The sequence below is a fragment of the Marmota monax genome, unplaced genomic scaffold, assembly GCF_021218885.2.
Source record: "Marmota monax isolate L192 unplaced genomic scaffold, Marmota_monax_Labrador192_F-V1.1 WCK01_AAM20220418_F8-fsc00007, whole genome shotgun sequence".
NCBI classification, from domain to species: Eukaryota; Metazoa; Chordata; class Mammalia; order Rodentia; family Sciuridae; genus Marmota; species Marmota monax.
Window position 1 is genome coordinate 32,309,143 of NW_026692781.1, and position 18,999 is coordinate 32,328,141.

Below are 18,999 nucleotides of genomic sequence, written 5' to 3' on the forward strand. Positions count from 1 at the left end.
AGAGTAAAAGTAAAACAAATAAAAACATTTTTTTTTTTACATAAAATTAAGCTAATCCCAGGGGACCATACCCAAATAATTTCAAGTTACTTGACCATTTAGAATTTGACTTTGACTCCTGATACTTATGTCTCTTCCTTACCTGAACTGCACCAGCTTCCAATAATTATTCCAAATACATTCTTACAAAGGCTAAGTGCACCAGGTAGATTTCCCCTGAAATGGAGACTATTGACTGACTCACCCAAGATTAATCTTTAAAATGCTTCCTCTTCCTTTCCAGTAAATGTTTATTATGTATAAAATACACTACACACATACACACACACACTCACAAACACGCACATATATGTATAAAATAATTTTCTTATATGAATCATCAACTTGAAATCAAGAAATACTAATAATTTACAGATTGGTAGTTTCAAAAATTCACTATGGGTCTTTAATTTTCAGAACACCTGGATTCTGTATAATAGCATTTTTAAGGCACCTAAATATTTTATATATTCCACAGAAGAATATTATGTATCTTCAATTACTTTTCTACCCAAATAACCACGTATTTAAAAAAGTACTAGTAGATGGATAGTTATCCAAAATTGTTTTAATTATTTCATTCATTATCTGGACAAGAAAGCAATTTTGTAGGCAGAAATAGAAAACCTATTCTAACTAACAAATTTCAAATTTCTAAAAAGATTCAAGACTTAAGAACAGTCACAGAAAAATGTTGCTTTTTATGGAAAAGTTTTTCTTTATTTTGTAAAAAATAATGTTTTGACTATGTTTACTTTACGTTTTTCAAGGCAATGCAAGAACAATGCTAAGCATCTAAGTAAAAAGTATCCTGCTTTATGAGCTTATTGTTGAAAATGCTGAAGTCATACTGCTCACTGAAAGTAAATATGTGTTTCAGTTACAAAACAGAACATGTAAAGTAAATGCACAAGTGAATAGTCATGAAAAATAGAGGATTAATCAAAATATTCTGTTTAAAAATATTAAATTCAAGTTATGCATAAAAAATCACTGTATATTCAGAATGACTATAATGGTCAGTTCTGAAGAACGAATATTAACTTTAGTTAAAAAGTTAAATTTTTTAACTTCTATTTTTCAAAGTAATTTCAAAACTGCACTATTCAAATTCAAAAATTTAACATTTCATTCCAAAGACTTGTTGTATAGTTCTTATCACTGAAATCTTTCTGTGGTGTCTATAAATAAATCTGCTAACGGAAAAGAATAACAAAAGCCAATTTAGGAAAGAAAATGGCTCAAGTGAAAGTCAGAGTGTGATCTCGAATTATTGTCTTTTCCTCTCCCCATCATTTCATTTCGTATTGTGTTTTGAGCCTGAGAGCAACTGCAGGCAGCTCACCTTGTTCTACTCTTCCTCTCTGACCTCTACTGGCTTCAATATACTGCAGGCAAGTGCTGATCCCACCCTCTCCACTCACCAGACAGGACCTGGGCTGCAAGAAGGAGCATTACAAAAGTGCCTAGAGTCTACAATGTTTCAGCAACAAAAGAGACTTCTCTAATGATCACTGTGCTGTACTGTCACCTTAATACCAATTAACCATTTAAATAAAATTTTAAAAAAAAACAGAAAATCAAACTGCTCATAGACAATCCTTTAAAAGTTGGGAAGATGGATGAGAAGTAAATTTAAATAAAACCCCAACCATTCAAAGTCTCCCCTCCTCCATTCCTACTTCACACAATTCATTTTTCCCATAATAATCCTAAGCATAAACAGAAGCCTTCCCTTCTACTGCATCAAGAAACAGTGTCACTTATTGGTATCAAAGGTGTCGAAAGCTCTGAGACAAACAGGAGTACCAAATCTACCACTTTTATCCATCAGATTGGTCTTTCTCATTTTCAGTTCCCACATCCAAAGTGCTAGAAGCTTCTGGAGGAAGTGGTTTGGAGGGGCTGGCCTGCCTCGCTGCTGCTGTGGGGATGGGCAGAGAAGGCACTGCAGCACACAATGGAGTCCTCTTCAGCTTTATCACTCGGTGGGGTGTAGACTTCTTGTCTGAGAGCAGTACCTTTGCTGGAGGCGGGTGTGGGGCTCCATTTTCAGCACTTCTGGCCCCATGTGAAGCTTGAGAGTGACCAGATGCCCCAGTGCTCACAGGGTTCACAGAGCGCTGAGCTGCCTTTCCAAAGCTGCCACTCTGAGACTGGTTTGCTGGCATCTGAGAGGAGATCTGGATAGCACTAGCTGGAGACACCCTGACTGAAGTGGAGTTTTTCACTTTAATTTGGGTGCTTGTGGAAGGGCCCAAAAATCTGACTGGCTTAGGACCAGCCTTACAATTCACACCTTCTTCTTCCTCTTCATTGAGTGTTATCAGTCGCCTAGAAATATAGAAGCATGTCTTTTTCAGTATTTACAGGTTAGTAACTAATCAAACCTTCTACAAAGTGTACTTTTAGGGTTACTAAAAAGGTTTTCATCAAAAATTAAACCGTCAGGAGGTTCATAAGTATCAACCTATTTTAATTTTCAACTTCTACTGACATCAGTATGTAAGTTAACAGGTTTACAACTTGAATACAAATTATATCTTATCAAGTCACACATAAGGTGGACAAGGTGGGACACATCTATAATCCTAGGAGCTCAGGAGGCTGAAGAAGGAGGATCACAAGTTCAAAGCCAGACTCAGCAACTTAGCAAGTAAGCAATTTAGCAAGTCTCTAAGCAATTTAGCAAAACCCTGTCTCAAAAAATGTGTGTGTGTGTGTGTGTGTGTGTGTGTGTGTATAAAGGGCTGGGATGTGGCTCAGTGGTTGAGCATCCCTGGTTTCAAAAAAAAAAAAAAAAATCACATATAATATAAACTCCAAGAGGTAAATATGGAGTGTTTTATAAGAATTACACTACAAATCACTCTGTTCCCAAGAATCCTGATGTGGTAAGAAGATAATCAAGAATATCCAAAGTAGTTTTCCCCAGAAGTGTGAAGTTTACTGAAGTAAAAAAAAAAAAAAAAAAGAGGGTTTCACAATTAAATAAATTTGAGAAATGCTATTGTATATTTTATTCTCCAACTAGAGCTTTAAAATCCAAGTTGACAAATTAAAGGTTCTGAAAAGGTCTATAGTAACAACATCCATGTAACTGTGTTAGATCTGTATTTCACAATTATTCTGTAACAAAACCTAAGACAGCAGTAAAATGTGCATGTTGTGGGACACATTTGAGGGTGGGACCGCTAGAATGGTCAAAAACATGGTATGGTTAAATGTTTTTGAATTTGGAATGTTCTGGACAAACTTTCAAAGATTCCTGAACTAAGGTTACCATTCATCATAAATAGCCTAAAGGGAGAATATTTCTAAAAATGACCTAAAAAACATGAAGGACAACAGCAATCTTCCCAGTCCACTTCTTTTCACACAGCCTTAATGTGTTGTTAAAGGCAATTACAGGAGAGAACTCTCATTCTTGGAAATGGGATCAAACAATAGTATGATTATATGAAAATTTCTGTATGTAGTAAGAATGCCAATATAATATATTAAACCCTAAAACTTTACGGAACATAATTAGATTTTCTCTGGTGAGTCACATTGCTCCTTGGGACCTCATAGCGCTTCTCAGTCATCATTATCTTGTTAATGCATCAAAAATGATGCTTCATGACATCTCAGAGAAAGGGCCACTAACACAGAGGAAAGTCTCCATAAACCAGTCCTGTCTGCTTGTTTTCTGCCTACATCTTCCACTAGACTCTACACCAAGGTATCTTAACCTTTTGTGCTATTATCACTTTGGTCATATAATTCTTTGATCAGGTGGATCTGCCCTGAGGATTGTAGGATGTTCATCAGTATTCCTGACCTTACCTACAAGATGCCAATAGCACTGCACACCGGAAATGTGACAGCTTAACAGTGCCAAATATCCCCTGGGGGACAAAATTGCCCCTTGTTGAGAACCACTGTGCTAGACCCAAATAATATTTTCTAACTATTGATTCAAAAGGCAAAATAAGGAATGATAATACAATTAAAATCTTTAAAAATAAAGATGAGATCTGTTTTGATAAGAGATAAAGATTAACTACTAAAAACTGCAACTTCTCTTCATTACTGAAAAAGATCCAGAGAACAAAAGTAAGAAAGTAGTCTGAAATTCCATGTGGTTAGAAAGCAAACTCCAGATCAGGTGACAGTGATGCCACAGTATCTGAAGGCCCTGCCTAAAATCCAGACACTAAAATTGAAGTATGATTTTAAATGTATTTAAAACAGAAAGATGCAGATGTGAAGTGAATTTAATGCTAATAATGTCATGGAACACAAGAAAATACCATTAATAAAAATGCTATTTGTGGCAATAAGAAAGAAAAAGAAATTCAGAATAAGGCATAGGAAATTTCAAGTATTAAGTCTAAATAGATTTTTTTGACAATTGCCAATAAAGCATAGGATTTGTCTTCTCTGGGAGGAAAAACACCTACCACAGCACTGCTACTATATCCACTTAAAACCACATTCTCCAAAGAGAATATACTATACATTCAGTTTTAGAAAATTAAATATTCCCAGTTTTTACATAGTTTTTGTAATTCTACACTTCTCAAGATCTATATTATGATAAGACAAAAGAATATTCACTGAGGTGACTAATAAGTTCATGGTCAAGAACTATTATTCATTTCCCCCTTCATATGGGAAATAAAAGTAACAGACACATATTTTTCAAAAATAACAAATAACCTCTTTCGAATTGGAGTCATATGCCGCAGACTTCCAAGTAAAGGCCGCTCCTCCAGTGTCCAGCATTCTATGAGTTCATGAGGCACCCGCCAGTAGCTAACACCTTGAAGATAAAAAGACCTAATTAGGAGACCCACTGTCCACACCGTTGAGAAACACTGTGTCAGTAAGATTCACCAGGAAGAGTTTGAGATTCATGCCTCCCCACTTGATGAAGGGAGGCATGTACAACATCAACAGGAAATGCTCACTTAAAGCACGAGGACAGCAGAGTGGTACAGTGCATGGCCTGGATCTAGAAGAGCTGCTACTAACCTGGACTTTGCCACTTAGATTACCGAGGCAACTCAGGCTACCATGCATGCTCAAAGGGCTGAGCGCATGCTGGTTACAGGCACACACTCTGGCCAAGACAGCCTGAGTCTGTATCCCACTCAGTCACTCACCAGTGTTGCCTTAGGAAAGTTACTTTTCTGGGCCTAAACTTTGATTTTTCTCTATAAAAAGAGAACGATAATAATAGTCTGCACCTCACAGGATTGTTGTGATAATTAAGTAAGTGAATAAATGTGAACAGTTTAAACACTCAAAATTGTTGGTGCCTTTACTATCAGTGTCATGTTGGTAAGATTATAATACTGGACAGTGATTATACCACTTGCTCTGTTTGCATCACTATGCTGCTCTGACCATCAAATCAGGTAAACTTAGAGAACCACTCCTTAAATAGCAGATACTATGTAAATAGGAAACATCACCACCCTATTAAAGCCAGAATAATCTGAGTTAACATGTTAAGCCAAGAAAACAGCCAAATTAACTTTAATTTTTAAATATGACACACTTTTGATTGAAACTTAAAACTACATTCTTATGAACCTCAAAAACATTATGGTAATAAAAGATGCCAGATATAAAAGATCACATCTTGTACAATTCCATTTACATGGAGTATGCAGATAGGCTAAACTCATTGAGACAGACAATCGACTAGTGGCTACAAGGGCTACAGGGGAAAACTGAATGGGGGGGAGTAATTGCTTAATGGGTACTGGGGCTCTAGACAGGTAATGGTTTCCCAACATTGTGAATGTAGTAAATGGCATGATATGTATAGTTTAAACTAGTTAATTCTACATTATATGAATGTTACATCAATTTAAAAAAACAAAAAATTATATATAGACAAATGAAAAGAATTATGTTGAACAAAAATTGCTTGGCATTAAAAAAATAACTCTATAAGTCCCAATAATATTCTTTGTGTCTTCTTTTCATCATTAAAGTTCTAGTAACAATAACCAACTTAACAAATATAGCCTATAAAATATTACATAGACATGTTCAAGACTCAAAGAACCCTATTAACCTCATTTTAAGTACAACTTTCTGGAACTGTTTTATCACATTCCAAAAACCTACATGTTACAAACTCATTACTAAAGGTCCATTAAGTTTGCCTTATTTTTTAAGTCAGGTCTAAGATAATTTACATAAAATAAGATTTACCCTTTTTAGGTACATACTTTAATGAGTTTTGACAAATGTGTACAGCTATGTACTCAAGGTCACAATCAGGATATAGAACATTTCTATCAGCCCAAAATGTTCTGAATTAACAACATCCTCCCCTCCTTCTCTAGTTTCACCTTTTTTCAGAATGACATAAAAATGGGATCATATAATATGTAGCCTTTTGTGTTTAGCTTCTTTGGTATGCTGCTTTAAAATTCATCCATGTTGATGTATTATTGTTTTTTGCTAAGTAGTATTTCATTGTATAGATCTATGGAGTGCAATTTGTTTAACTTTCATTTTTTACCTGTCTATAAAATAATTTACACTCATTATATAAAACCTGCAAAATATAGAAAAGAAACTCAAAATCAGTCCTAATCCAAAAAGTAGAAATCATAGCTGAGGACATATTGATATATTTCATTCCAATCTTTTCTAGTCATATGATATATTCATAGCTGAAAGTACTTTATGTTTCATTTTGTTTCCTGTTTTTGATCATTTCCTGCATTTTATGATTTAAGGACATGGAAAACAGGCCCTAAGGAACTTCCCTTACTGTTCCCCTACCACCCTGCCCTAAATGATCCCACCACCAAAACTCCTCCCTTGACCTGGACCTGCCAGCCAAAAGGGCCCTCCAAAAGTAGCTAACTCCTCCCATGAGCTGGCTCTCCTAAGGCCCTATAAACCCCAGACCCTCATGGTGGCCTGCTGCCATTCCTCCTACTCTCCCACCAAGATGTGCCCCGTGGTGCTGAATATAGCATCGCTCTCCATGAGATCTCCCTCCATTTCCTTTTTCTTTTTGTATTCTCTTTCATGAGCTTTCAATGATGAGTGCTAATTTATGTCAAAAGTTGTTCAAACTAAATTTAATAGCTTGATTATATTCCAAACAACTTTGGGTTATATATACAAACTCCTAAACATGAGTATATATATAATATATAAATAATTTATTCCCAAATAAATTTAATACCTTATTCCATTCTGCAGATACACCCAAAATGTGTGTAGACAAATTTATCAATTTGGTCTTTATGATTTATTTTGTGCTTATAATTTCTCTACTTAAAAAGCCAACTATTTGGGGCTGGGGATGTAGCTCAGTTGGTAGAGTGCTTGGCTTGCATGCACAGGGCCCTGGGTTCAATCCCCAGCACTGCAAAAAAAAAAAAAAAAAAAAAAAAAAAAAAAGCCAACTATTTAAATTTCTTTTAATTTAAAGTAAGTTTTTTTTTCATTCATAAATCCACTTGGAATTATTTTGATAAATGATGTGAGGTTAAAGTTTTATTTTTCCTCTCAAGCATATTTCTCAATTATTTATTAAATAACCTATATTTTTTCCCATTGGTATTACAGACAGTATTTTTATTAAAATTTTACCAGTGTTTACTCTTGATCTGTACTCTATTCACACACAAGAAACACATTTTTTTTTTATTATCAGAGAGTTATTGTAGCATGTTTTACTATCAGCATGTTTTACTATCAGGCCCCTAATTCTACTTCCCAAAATTTTCTTGGCTACTTTACCTATTTATTCTTTCAGAGGAATTTTAGAATCATTCTCTCAAGATTTCCAAAGAGTTCCATTGATATTTTGGCATAAATCATGTTAAAACTCTAATATGAGAAAAACTGATATCTTTATAATATTCAGATTTTCCATTCAGAATCATGGTAAGTCTTACCATTCTCTCTCTTTTTTTTTAATAGATGGATGAATGAATGGATTGATGGAACAGGTAGATAAATACATTTCATCAGTTTTCTTCATAAAAAGACTCAAGCATATCTTAGATAGTCTCAAGGGAGAGTCAAGTTATTTTATGTTTTGCTTATTACTATTGTGAATGAAATTTCCCCACAATCATTTCTAATTGATTACAGGTAAGCTGTCAATCACTGTAAATCTATGTTGTATCCAGCTATCTTAGTCTACTTAAATACTTTTAACTGATTCTTCCAAGTTTTCTAAAAATATATATTGTCCACAAATAGCAATGATTTTGTTTTTTCTGTTCTACAGTTTTTTCTCTCTTACTTCTGTCACCTGGCACAGGAATGAAGCAAAGGTTAAGAGTAAACACCAATGATAAACATATTTCTCCAGGCCTTCCAGAACTTTGTTAAATAACAATGATGTTCTATGACATGCTATTTTTAAAAAATAAAATCATTCACATGTTTTGTAAAAGTTAGTGATTCCAGTTTTCCACTTCAGCTTCCTAAAGTCAGTGGAGAAAGAAGACAGGCCAGGGCCCCCCAGAAGTCTCTTGGGCATCCTGCCAGGCCAGAGGCACAAAAGAAGACAGAGAGAACAACAGGGGGTTTGTTCCTCAACTTGAGCATAAGTGTCTCAAAGTAAATTAAATCTCAAATAATAAGCTTAAAGAGAATAGCTCTTTTTTCATTATTATATATCACCCTGCATGCTTGAGGGGTAAGATGGGAAAGGAAAAGGAGGAAGGTAAGGGGGCTAAAGTTGAAGAAAGGAAGAAAAGCTGGTGCCAGCACTGGCCAAATGGTGGACTGGCAGATATAGAGTTTTTAATAAAAGTCTCTTCTACCCTATATACATGTTTTATTACACTATTGGAGTGACTCTGCACCATGTACAGAAAGAGGAATGAGAAGTTGTGCTCCACTTGTGTACAATATGTCAAAATGTATTCTACCATTAAATTAACTAATTAATAAATTAATCAATTAAAAGCCTCTTCCTTGTGGGCTAGGGATATAGCTCAATGGTAGAGCACTTACATAGCATGACAAGGCCCTAGATTTAATTCCCAGTACTGCAAATACATAAATAAATAGCCTCTGCCTTTCATTCATTCTTATGTGATTGGCAATCTGGCTCTACCAGTTTTCAAAGTCATTTGAGGATTGTGATGTGTCTTATTCATCAATGGAACCAATTTTAGCACTTAGAGTGCTTTGTACCTAATGAACATTCGATATATACTTATTATTTAAGAAAAAATACTTAAGCATAGAACAGTTAACTCTCTGTAATTCCTAAGCTAGTGGCATGGTCTTTCTGAGACTGTTTCCTCATCTATATACAACCGGAAATAGTAAGCAGTATATAGGTTGCTTTAGTACTAAGAGCTATACATGCAAACTAATTAAAACAGTGTATTGTCAGCTCTCTCCAGGTAGCTTGACTTAAAATTTCCAGTTTTCAAAGTGTGTATTTAAAAATTATCTTGTTTTCTAAGAGCGCTTTAGATACCTCCTTCATGATTTTCATTTTTTCTCTATTTTCTTACTCATTTTATGCTTAATTTAGAGGTTTACTTCTTAGGACAATGCTAGGTACACAGTAGGTCTAAATAAGCTCTTACTTAATTGAACTAATTAAGCACAACTAATAAAAACATATTTGAGGCTAGTAAATTATAAATTATTAATAGTATCTCGCAATTCATGGAGTTTAAAGATTTATAAGGAAACTATATCTATGTCACCACAAGATGACAAATAGCTTGACACACTCAAAAATATATTTTCTCAAAAAAGAAATGCAACATTTATGTTTACTTTGTCTTATTAAGGAAAAGTATGTGAAAAGAATTGCATTGTACCTTTTCCTTCCCAAGCATCGAAGGCATCCATCATTTTCTTCAACTCAGCTACTGAATAATAACTCCAAATGTACTGAACATTATTTCCCGCCTCTCTAGAAATATTACAAAAAATAATGGAAATACCAACATATGAATCTGTATACATATATGCGGCTAATGGAGACTCAGTAAGTGCTTGGTGACTAAGGAAAAAATAACATAGACATTCAGTGGTTGTTCTGTGACCCTTACACCTACACATAAACTATAAATTAATATAAACACATATGTGTATGCAAGTATACACACACACACAACAGCACATACATTTGATCTTTTTTTTAACCACAGTAAAGTATCTGTTAATTTCATAATATAAACCATATTGATAAGTCAGTACATTTTAAAATCAATTTTTTTTTAAAAAATCAGCCAACTCTAGTAACTTTCCTATCATCATGCCATGCACTTGTATATACCTCATATAGAAGCATCCTTGCCCATAAAGAATTCAGAAACTGATGACCTCTATAATCATCTGAAAGAAAACCAAGCCTATATATATGGTCAAGCATTAGTCACTAATATGTGACCCAATCCAATCTCCCAGAGAATTTAAATAAATAAATAAAAGTTTGCTAGCTGAATTGACCAGTATCATAAAATTACACGAACTACATTAAAGGGACAACTTTAATGTATTTAAGTCATAGAATTCAAAAGCTGGAAGAGACCAAGGAAGGCCTTCATTTTTCAGAAGACATGAGGCACAGGCAGCCCTGGGCCACTCACTGGGCCTGCTGACTTCTAGTCAGTGCTTCTTCCTAGTGTTCAGGAAAGACGCTGGGCGTGTGGCTTTGCTTTTTTTTTTTTTTTTTAAGCCTCTCAAAGGATTCTAATGCTTACTCCTTGTTGAGAACCACTGTCCTGACCACACAGATGGCCTGTAATTTGTATACATGTAAAATGGTGTTAGTCATACTCTCTTCCTGATGTAAACCTATCTCCACAGCTATGGGGCTCACCACATTCACTGAGATGTGCTTATGGTCTTTTCTAGTCAAGCACAATATTTCACCTCTTAGAAAGCATCAACACTCTATTTTGTTCCTTTTACTTTTAAATTTGGACATACCTTTTAAAAATGCTTTTGCTATGAATTCTTCCTCCAAGCTGCTTATCAATAGCATCAGTTCCATCAGTTTTTGTGGCATATACACCAATAATTCTGCTCTCACAGCTTGCACCAGATGTGTTAAGATAGTGGAGAACCCAAACTGTTGGCTTATTGCAAACTAAGCCATATGAATCACAGAAGTCTGTTAAAGCCTAAAGCAAAATATATATATATATATAAAACTTGAATTTAATAGAGTAAAGTGAAAAATGAATTTGCTCTATTATTTTCATGCAAAGCTACAATCTAAACTGATCAGAAGAGAAATAAAAAAGATTATAAATTTCAGCCTAGTCTTTAAACATGTATGTAATGAAATTATGGGTGGAAGGGTCACAAAAAATACCACCCAAAAACCCAATGCACTTTTTTCATTTAGACAATCCTTTTCCATATGGAAATTCTATTTTATCTCCTCTTCCAGCCGACCAATTTTATAATCTTTTAATTTTATAGTCTTCCTAAAATAAGTAAAAGTTAGATCTCTTCTTTTTCCTTTAGAATATTTTCACAAATATTCCCCATTTGATTCAATCTTCCATTCACCTTCCACTGACTAGCCCATGGTTGGTCCTTATTTTTAATTCCAAATTCCAATCATGGACTAACCAGATTAACTTGTTCTTTTACACTGAAAGATAGATATATGTGAACTCAAAAAATACTGTTTGAACTCATTTGGCATTTATCTAACCATTCATTTGCTTGAATATTAAATACCTACTATGTGTTGAGCATTAAGGTCCTGGAGTTATTATGGTGAAGAGACCTACCCTCCAAGAGTTTACAGCTAATGCAAAAGACAGACATTAACTAAGTCATCAGCATACCATGTAACAAGTACCACCTGATGAGAATAAAGGCACTGCAAGGAAGGGAGCATGGGGTTTCACCCAGTGGAGTAGCAAAGGGCCTTCCCTGGGAGAAATGATATTACTAATCTACACACCTTAAGGAGAGGCACCTTTGTTGTTTTGTTCACTAATATATCCTCAAGTGTCTGGAATAGTGGCTGACACAAAGGACATGCCCAATATTAATACTAAGTAGTGAAACTAAGTACCTCTTGTGTCTTGCCCTTTCATTTAATATTGCTCCTGTATTGGTCTTAAACTGTCCTTGCATATCAATAAGAATTTCTAACTACACTATAAATTGTTCAAAGGCAAAAACTGTACATTGTATTTCTGAGTATCCAACACAGTCCCTGTACAGTGCCATATATGTCACAAACTGTTAAAACATATGTGTGTTAACTGATTAAATAAATGTGGATATGCTTTGCCTTCATTAAATACAAACTAGGAATAAAAAAAAAATAGAGTTGAAATTCAAAAGATGAACATTAACTTTCACCAACCCTCCAGCCAGGCTTTTTTTAGCCCCATTCTGTAAATACGTCAAACAGCACTAAAAGACTATTATTTGTCAGTTAAATTTATAAATAACTTCAGTAGCAAAACACATACATCTATGCAAATTCCTGAAGGGAATCGGGAACCAAATCAACTTTCTCTCTGAGCTGCACTCGTAATGATCAACCATCTATCAGCTTACTTCCTAGACACTGACATCCAAATCAAAGAAACAAACCAGTTGAGATCACTTTTCACTATTAACCATTACCCAGGGAAAACAGTTTTCTTAGGTACTAATTAATATCAAATATAATACTTGTCATAAGACAGAGATAATGAAACTTATCAACTCATGTAAAGATCTTAAGATGCAACTCCACGTGGTGTACAACCTGAGAAATGAAAAGTTGTGCTCCATTTGTGTATAATGAAATGAAATGCATTCTGCTATCATGTATAAGTAATTTTAAAAATTTTAAAAAAAATGTTAAAAAAAAAAAAGATGTGGCTGGGTGCAGTGATGCATGTCTGTAATCTCAACAGCTCTGGAGGCTGAAACAGGAGGATCATCAGTTCAATGCCAGTCTCAGCAACTGCAAGGCACTAAGCAACTCAGTGAGACTCTATCTCTAATAAAATACAAAACTGGGCTGGGGATGTGGCTCAGTGGTTGAGTGCCTCTGAGTTCAACCCCTGGTATCCAAAAACAAAAAAACAAACAAACAAAAAAAAAAAGATGTGATTTAAAACAGAAACATCTTTAAAAAGATTTACTGATCTCAATTTGAATTAAATTAATGTTTTAACTCACTGAAAACACTAAATCAGGTAAAAAAATTATTATTTAGTATGACTACTCTTTTAAAATAACCATTTTAGTAAACTAAATAATACTAGTATGCTCTAAGAAGTATCATAATATTTCTCTTAATTTAAAAGAGCTTTAGTAGCAGAATGGTTCTATTAAAAAAGTCATCAAAAAGAGAAATATAAATTCAATTAATCCTTGAGTGGCAAAGTAATACACTTTCCTAGAACTGAACTGTGGCCTTAAAAACTGAGTAGGAGTAATTAAGAATCGTGTCTTCAAAAAGCATAAGAACTATCTCATGTTTCATTATGTGACAACACAGGTGATATAAGATAATCCATATTGCTTTGTGCATAATAAATAAATTACATATTTTAAAACTTAAGAAAATGCCAAGACCTTTTTAAGTTCTATATTTGACCTTAAAGAATATGTCTCCATTTCATTGGCCAAGTGGTCAGACAGGCTGTATGGGTAAGGTATGCCAAAGTAATCAGCCTCTTCCTGTAGGGCAACACGAGTGTGCTCATCTGTGGGAATCTGAACTTCTCCATGAAGATAATCCAAAAGGTATTTAAATAGATGTCCATCACGATCAATAACACAAGCCCCTAGAAAACATTCAGTTCAAAAATGGTTGCATAGATTCATATGATGACCAATAAAACTTCAACAAGTCCGATGACCTCTACAATTGTAAATATTTCTTTCTCACAAAAAAAGTTAACATTTATTATTGAGATAGGTTTAGCTAATCAAAACTAAGTTAGACTTTTGATGTTTCACCTGGAACAGTAAATATGATATACTAGCTACCCTCAGCTTACAAATAGATGATAGTACATAATTGAATTTGAGTGGTTGTTTGGGGAAATCATCTGCATCTCTAAAACACTGCACATAAATCTGAAAGCAAGTATCTATCTCCAGGGTTGTCATGTTTGGTTGTGTGGGTGAACTGTGTACCTGTAGGCCAGACCAAGGGGATGAGCAAGGCTAAAATCAAGCTCACACTTTGCTCTTCCAGCCAAGTGCACTCTGCCATGGAGTTGTACCCTCTTGGATAAAAGGCCACACTTTTCTAATATGCACAAAAAGATTATGTGGGCCGGGCACATGCCTATAATCCCAGCAGCTCAGGAGGCTGAGACAGGAGAATCAAGAATTCAAAGCCATCCTCAGCAGAAGTGAGGCATTGAGCAACTCAATAAGACCCTGTCTCTAAATAAAATACAAAATAGGGTTAGGGATATGGCTCAGTAGTTGAATGCCCCTGAGTTCAATCCCTGGTACCTCAAAAATTAATTAAATAAATAAATAATAAATTTTTAAAAAATTAAATTAAATTTAAAAAAAGATTATGTGGGTTAGTGGTATACTTTGTATTCTTACCCACCATAGAGAAAAATATATTCCAAGATAGACTTGGAATTTTGATGCAATAACCACATTCCTACTATGGTCACTGCAAAAACCAAGGGGACTTCAGACTGATAGTAAAAAGGAAGCTTACCCCTAACTTCAACATCTTTAAAAAGACTTGTAGGCTATGAGGGCAGCTACTTTCCACAGAGAAACACATTTTCTAACTTGAAGAACACATAGAGAAGCTTATATTTAACCAGTCTCAATACCTTCACCCATAAGGTCCCAGGACAGGTGTATAGAGTTGGAGCTGCCCCATGCTAAAGAGGACACTTGGGTGCTTGCCACTATGTTCAGCGTTGAAATATCAGTGACACTATAAGCCTGAAGTTCCTAGCACCAAGTATGCCCTATGTTTGAGATTTTTAGGTTAGTCCCTTAAGAGTGTGAAAACCAACACTTTAAAAAAGAAGGAATGCCATGTTGGTACCACTTTATGGTAAGAATTTTCTTAGACAATTTAGTAAAATCAGAAAAAAAAAAAGAAAAAGCTTCTTCATCACATACTTCGTATTTTCTTTTCTCCCTTGATTCGTTGAGCAAAGGATTAAGGAGGTAAAAATTGGGGCAGAGAATAGAGCTCAATCCCTGGTTACCATAAACATTCTGCACCAGGGATATCAGGCTGTGGGTACCAGACACCAGTGATTTTCCATTCTTTCAACTGCATGTAGTTGACAAAGCAACTTCCCAAGACCTTGAGTTATTAATAAAAGAATGGTATTGTGTGCTCAGGACTTCTCAATCCCAGTTCTCTAATACAGAACTAGAGTGGGTTCTGGGACTCACAAATAGTGCAAAAGCCACTCTTGGGGTGATAAAGATAAACCAGTAGTAGGTTCAATGACCCTCACAGTACTTGAAGAAAAGAGAACAGACCCAGACCATATTATTATATTTTATAGTTTCTTCTAAAACATCAACTTTGGAGACCAAAGGTATCACTACACTGCCATTTCCTCAACTACGCATGTCAGACCACACCACACAATACAGCAAGGCCAAGTGGCAAGGGCAACTCTAATTTTTCAACATCTGCTTTGTAGGCTATGAGGGCAGCTACTTTTCAGAGCGAGACACATTTTCTAACTTGAAGAACACATAGAGAAGCTAATATATTTAACCAGTCTCAACACCTTCACCCATAAGGTCCCATGACAGTAATAACTTTCAAAATACTATTAATCCCCATAATAACGTCCTGGTTGGCCTTCATGCGTTCACTTCTTTGTTAACTTTTAGCAATAGCATCACAGATTTTAGAAACTCGTATTTAATTTCTATGTACTTAATGAATCTCCATACAGCCCTAATGATCTCAATAATTAGTAGACTAATACATTCCAATGTAATTAGGAAAATCAGAGGGAATTTAAAATAGATTCCCATTCTAATGAATATTCATGATCATGCTTCCAGACTTTAGAAATTTACCTGATTCATCTGTTTTTAGAGGAAAACGACCACTGAACATAGATGCCAGCATAGAATCCTTAAAACGGCACAAAGACTCTCGCCGGGCTGTGTAAATACAGCCACCCACATTCAGCCGAAGAATATCGAGCACCTCTTCTGTCTTGTGGTCTGCCATTGCTCCCTTGGACACCTAAAGGTTTGCCTCACACTTTCAAACTTCAAAATAATGGCAGTCCAGGACCTCCTCTGTAAAAACAAAGGACAATCATCACTGACATTTTCAACAATAAATTAATGATAAATTAAATATACTTGAATATGATTTTAAATCACTTCCTTAGAACTGGCAATGTTGAATTAAAATATTTTATAGAATACGAAAGAAGTTTGGGGCTGAGGTTGAGGTCCAGTGTAGAGTGCTTGCCTAGCACATGGAGGCACTGGGTTTGATTCTCAGCACCATATTAAATAAATAAATAAATATTTAAAAAAAAAAGAAGTTTAAGATATGCTGAGAAGTCGGAAAACTGGCCTGAGAATTTGTAACAGATTATAAACTATCACCAACTAAATCACAGCTGCTGAGATGACTTTAGAGAACTAAACATATGTCCACATACAAAGCAAAGGTGAGGCACACTTATGTTATTTGGCATTGACATGTCTTTTTAACTGAAGAAGCTACCTGGACTGCAGAGGACATTTGTGTATAGCATGGAATTGAGCTGCTAGGCTTTTACCATTTAGTTCTGGGACCTTGGACAAATTATTTATCTTCCTTTTCTTGTTTCCTCGTCCATAAAATGGAGGCAGCAATGGTGCCTACATTAAAGATTAACAGAGGAATAAATAACAGAATATATAAAAAGTATTTGGAATAGTCTCTAGTTCAGAGTAAGTATGCAATAAATGACAAATATGCATAATGAAATAAATTTTACCATAAGGTATTTACTGACTTGATACTGACCTTGAAGATTAAAGGAAACAAAAAAGCAGAAGTTATTAACAAATAATTCTAATTCTTAAGTTATATCACTTATCAATTGAGATCAGAATTCTGTAGCCAGAGTAGTCTAGAACTATAATTGACACCTCTAAGGTATCCAGTTTCTTCACTCTAAAATGGCTAAAGCCATTTTAGATTGTTAACCATAGGTGTCTGTAGTGTTTTTACAGAACCTGAAATGACACTGTGCTAGGAAAGATGCTCTTAATAATGAGAATCTTCAGTACCAAGTTTAAAAGAATCTTCATAGCAAGTTTAAAATGGCTGCCAAAGGCGCAACTACATCAGGTCAATCCATTATTACTATGTGATCAACTCAAATCCTTTTGTAGATAATCCTATTTAGGCAGTTGCCAATACAATGGAGAAGACCACATATGTGGATCATGGTCAATAGACAGAAACTATTATGGGATAAAGGATCAGTCTTACAAAACCATTATGGATGTGACTTCTTGCTGTCCAGAAGTCCTGGGAGCAGCACTCCAAAGATTCATGAGAAAATGGCTTCTGAGTCATGGGGTGGCACTGGTTCCCGCTACCCTTGTTACCAGCTCCCTGGAATCCTATCTATTCTTCATGGCATTGACAGATTTCTTGCATGAACTTCCCAAGTACCCACCCCAAGTTAGAATCCTTGCAGTTATTCAAATGTACTTTTGCCCACATTTCTATCCACTTATTTAACCGCTACTTTTTTCTTATTTGTAAGCTTGAGGAAAGCAAGGCTGGTGTCACCCTTATTAATTCCCATTTACTGAATGCATGTGCCAGCCACTACAATTCACAGAAAAGCCTTATAGGATAGGAATTACTGACCCTATTGACAGATGAGAATACTTGGATAAAAAAATAAGAGTGATGTGTGCAGGGTCCACATTGGGACCTACTCATAAGTGATGGAACCAGTTGCAATCCAGGGTAGCAGGATCCATCCCAAGTTCTTCCAGCTGCACCCCGAAGCGGCCTCCTTCAGGACTGCTCCACCCTTATGGCTCCTGATCCAGGACCCTTCACTCACGAAGCAGCAGTGCATCTGAAGACCTGATAGCTACAGGAAGGCAGCAGCACCCTGAATCCGGGGTCTAAGAGCTCCTCCCCCACCTCCAGGTGATCTCTCCTAAGGCTGAGGACCATCATCAATTCAAGACTAGATCTGTGGCGGCATTCCCCAAACCCCATCTTCAGATGCACCCATTTAGGCTTCCTTCTGTGTGAGAAGGGCATGGCTCAAAGGGGCTGTGTCCCGATGTGAGGTTCTGAGACCACCTGCATCAAAACCATAAGGACGCTGGCTGAAAATGCAGACTCCCAGTCCACAGCAGAATCTGGTTCAGTTTGAGAAGGGCTCGGGATCCGCCCTAGGACCACACTTTCACAAACACTGCTCAAAGGGCTCACTCTTCCTCGGAGAGGGACGAAAAGGAAGGGGTGGAAAACCAGAAAGCCCCGCGAGGGTCTCCAAAGGCCCAAGGACCCCGAATTGGTCAGAAGCCCAAGCCTGCAGCCCGGGGCGCCGGTATCATCAGCACGGCCCGGGCCTCCTGGGGGCGCCCCGCCTCCTCCCGGGCCCGCGGCCCGCTGCCCACCCGGCGCCCGGCTCCTCCGCACGGGCGGGGCGCGGCGGCGGCCTCCCGACTGACCTGCGACCGGCCGGGCCCTCGGCGCGGCAGCCTTACGCCGCCGGGCCCGACGCGGAAGTGAGCGCCTTCTCCGCTGCTGGGCAACTCTTGGAACAGAGATGCCCCAGCGGCGCCCCCGTGCGGCCGGTCGGGCTGCTACGGCAGGAGGAAAGGAAGACAAAAGGCCCCGCCCCCGATCTGCCCACCCCGCCCCCGGCCCCGCCCCGTCGGCACACTCCAGTTGGGACTTCTTCCTCGACTGGGGCAAGTTGCCCCATGCCAAGATTTATTAATTTATTGTGGATAAGTCTGTTTGGGTAGCGTTTGCGATTTACATGT

The 18,999-nt window shown here is 36.6% G+C and overlaps 1 protein-coding gene across 9 annotated transcripts; it reads right to left on the reverse strand.

The window, feature by feature from the left end:
- Positions 1-587: 587 nt before the first annotated feature.
- Kctd18 (potassium channel tetramerization domain containing 18) lies at positions 588-18,808 on the reverse strand. Of its 9 annotated transcripts, none has more exons than XM_046447536.2 (8): positions 18,682-18,785; positions 17,858-18,089; positions 16,048-16,275; positions 13,588-13,799; positions 10,978-11,171; positions 9,861-9,955; positions 4,744-4,846; positions 588-2,373 (listed from the first exon to the last, which is right to left on the reverse strand). In XM_046447536.2, the coding sequence occupies exons 3-8, from the start codon at positions 16,202-16,204 to the stop codon at positions 1,863-1,865; spliced, it is 1,272 nt and encodes a 423-aa protein (XP_046303492.1). In that variant the 5' UTR covers positions 16,205-16,275; positions 17,858-18,089; positions 18,682-18,785; the 3' UTR covers positions 588-1,862. The 9 variants fall into 9 exon arrangements, with proteins under 9 accessions (XP_046303492.1, XP_046303496.1, XP_046303494.1 ...); XM_046447540.2 differs by lacking the exon at positions 18,682-18,785 and adding an exon at positions 16,770-16,851 and having other exon boundaries at positions 17,929-18,626; XM_046447538.2 differs by lacking the exon at positions 18,682-18,785 and adding an exon at positions 16,770-16,851 and having other exon boundaries at positions 17,858-18,626.
- Between the last annotated feature and the right edge of the window lie 191 nt (positions 18,809-18,999).

Coding starts and splice junctions, on each gene's coding strand:
- Kctd18 (XM_046447537.2), bottom strand. CDS start 16,204: ATGGCAGACCACAAGACAGAAGAGGTGCTCGATATTCTTCGGCTGAAT. Junction 13,800..16,047: donor TCTAAAAACAGATGAATCAG/GTAAATTTCTAA, acceptor AATGTTTTCTAG/GGGCTTGTGTTATTGATCGT. Junction 2,374..4,743: donor ATGACTCCAATTCGAAAGAG/GTTATTTGTTAT, acceptor CTATATTTCTAG/GCGACTGATAACACTCAATG.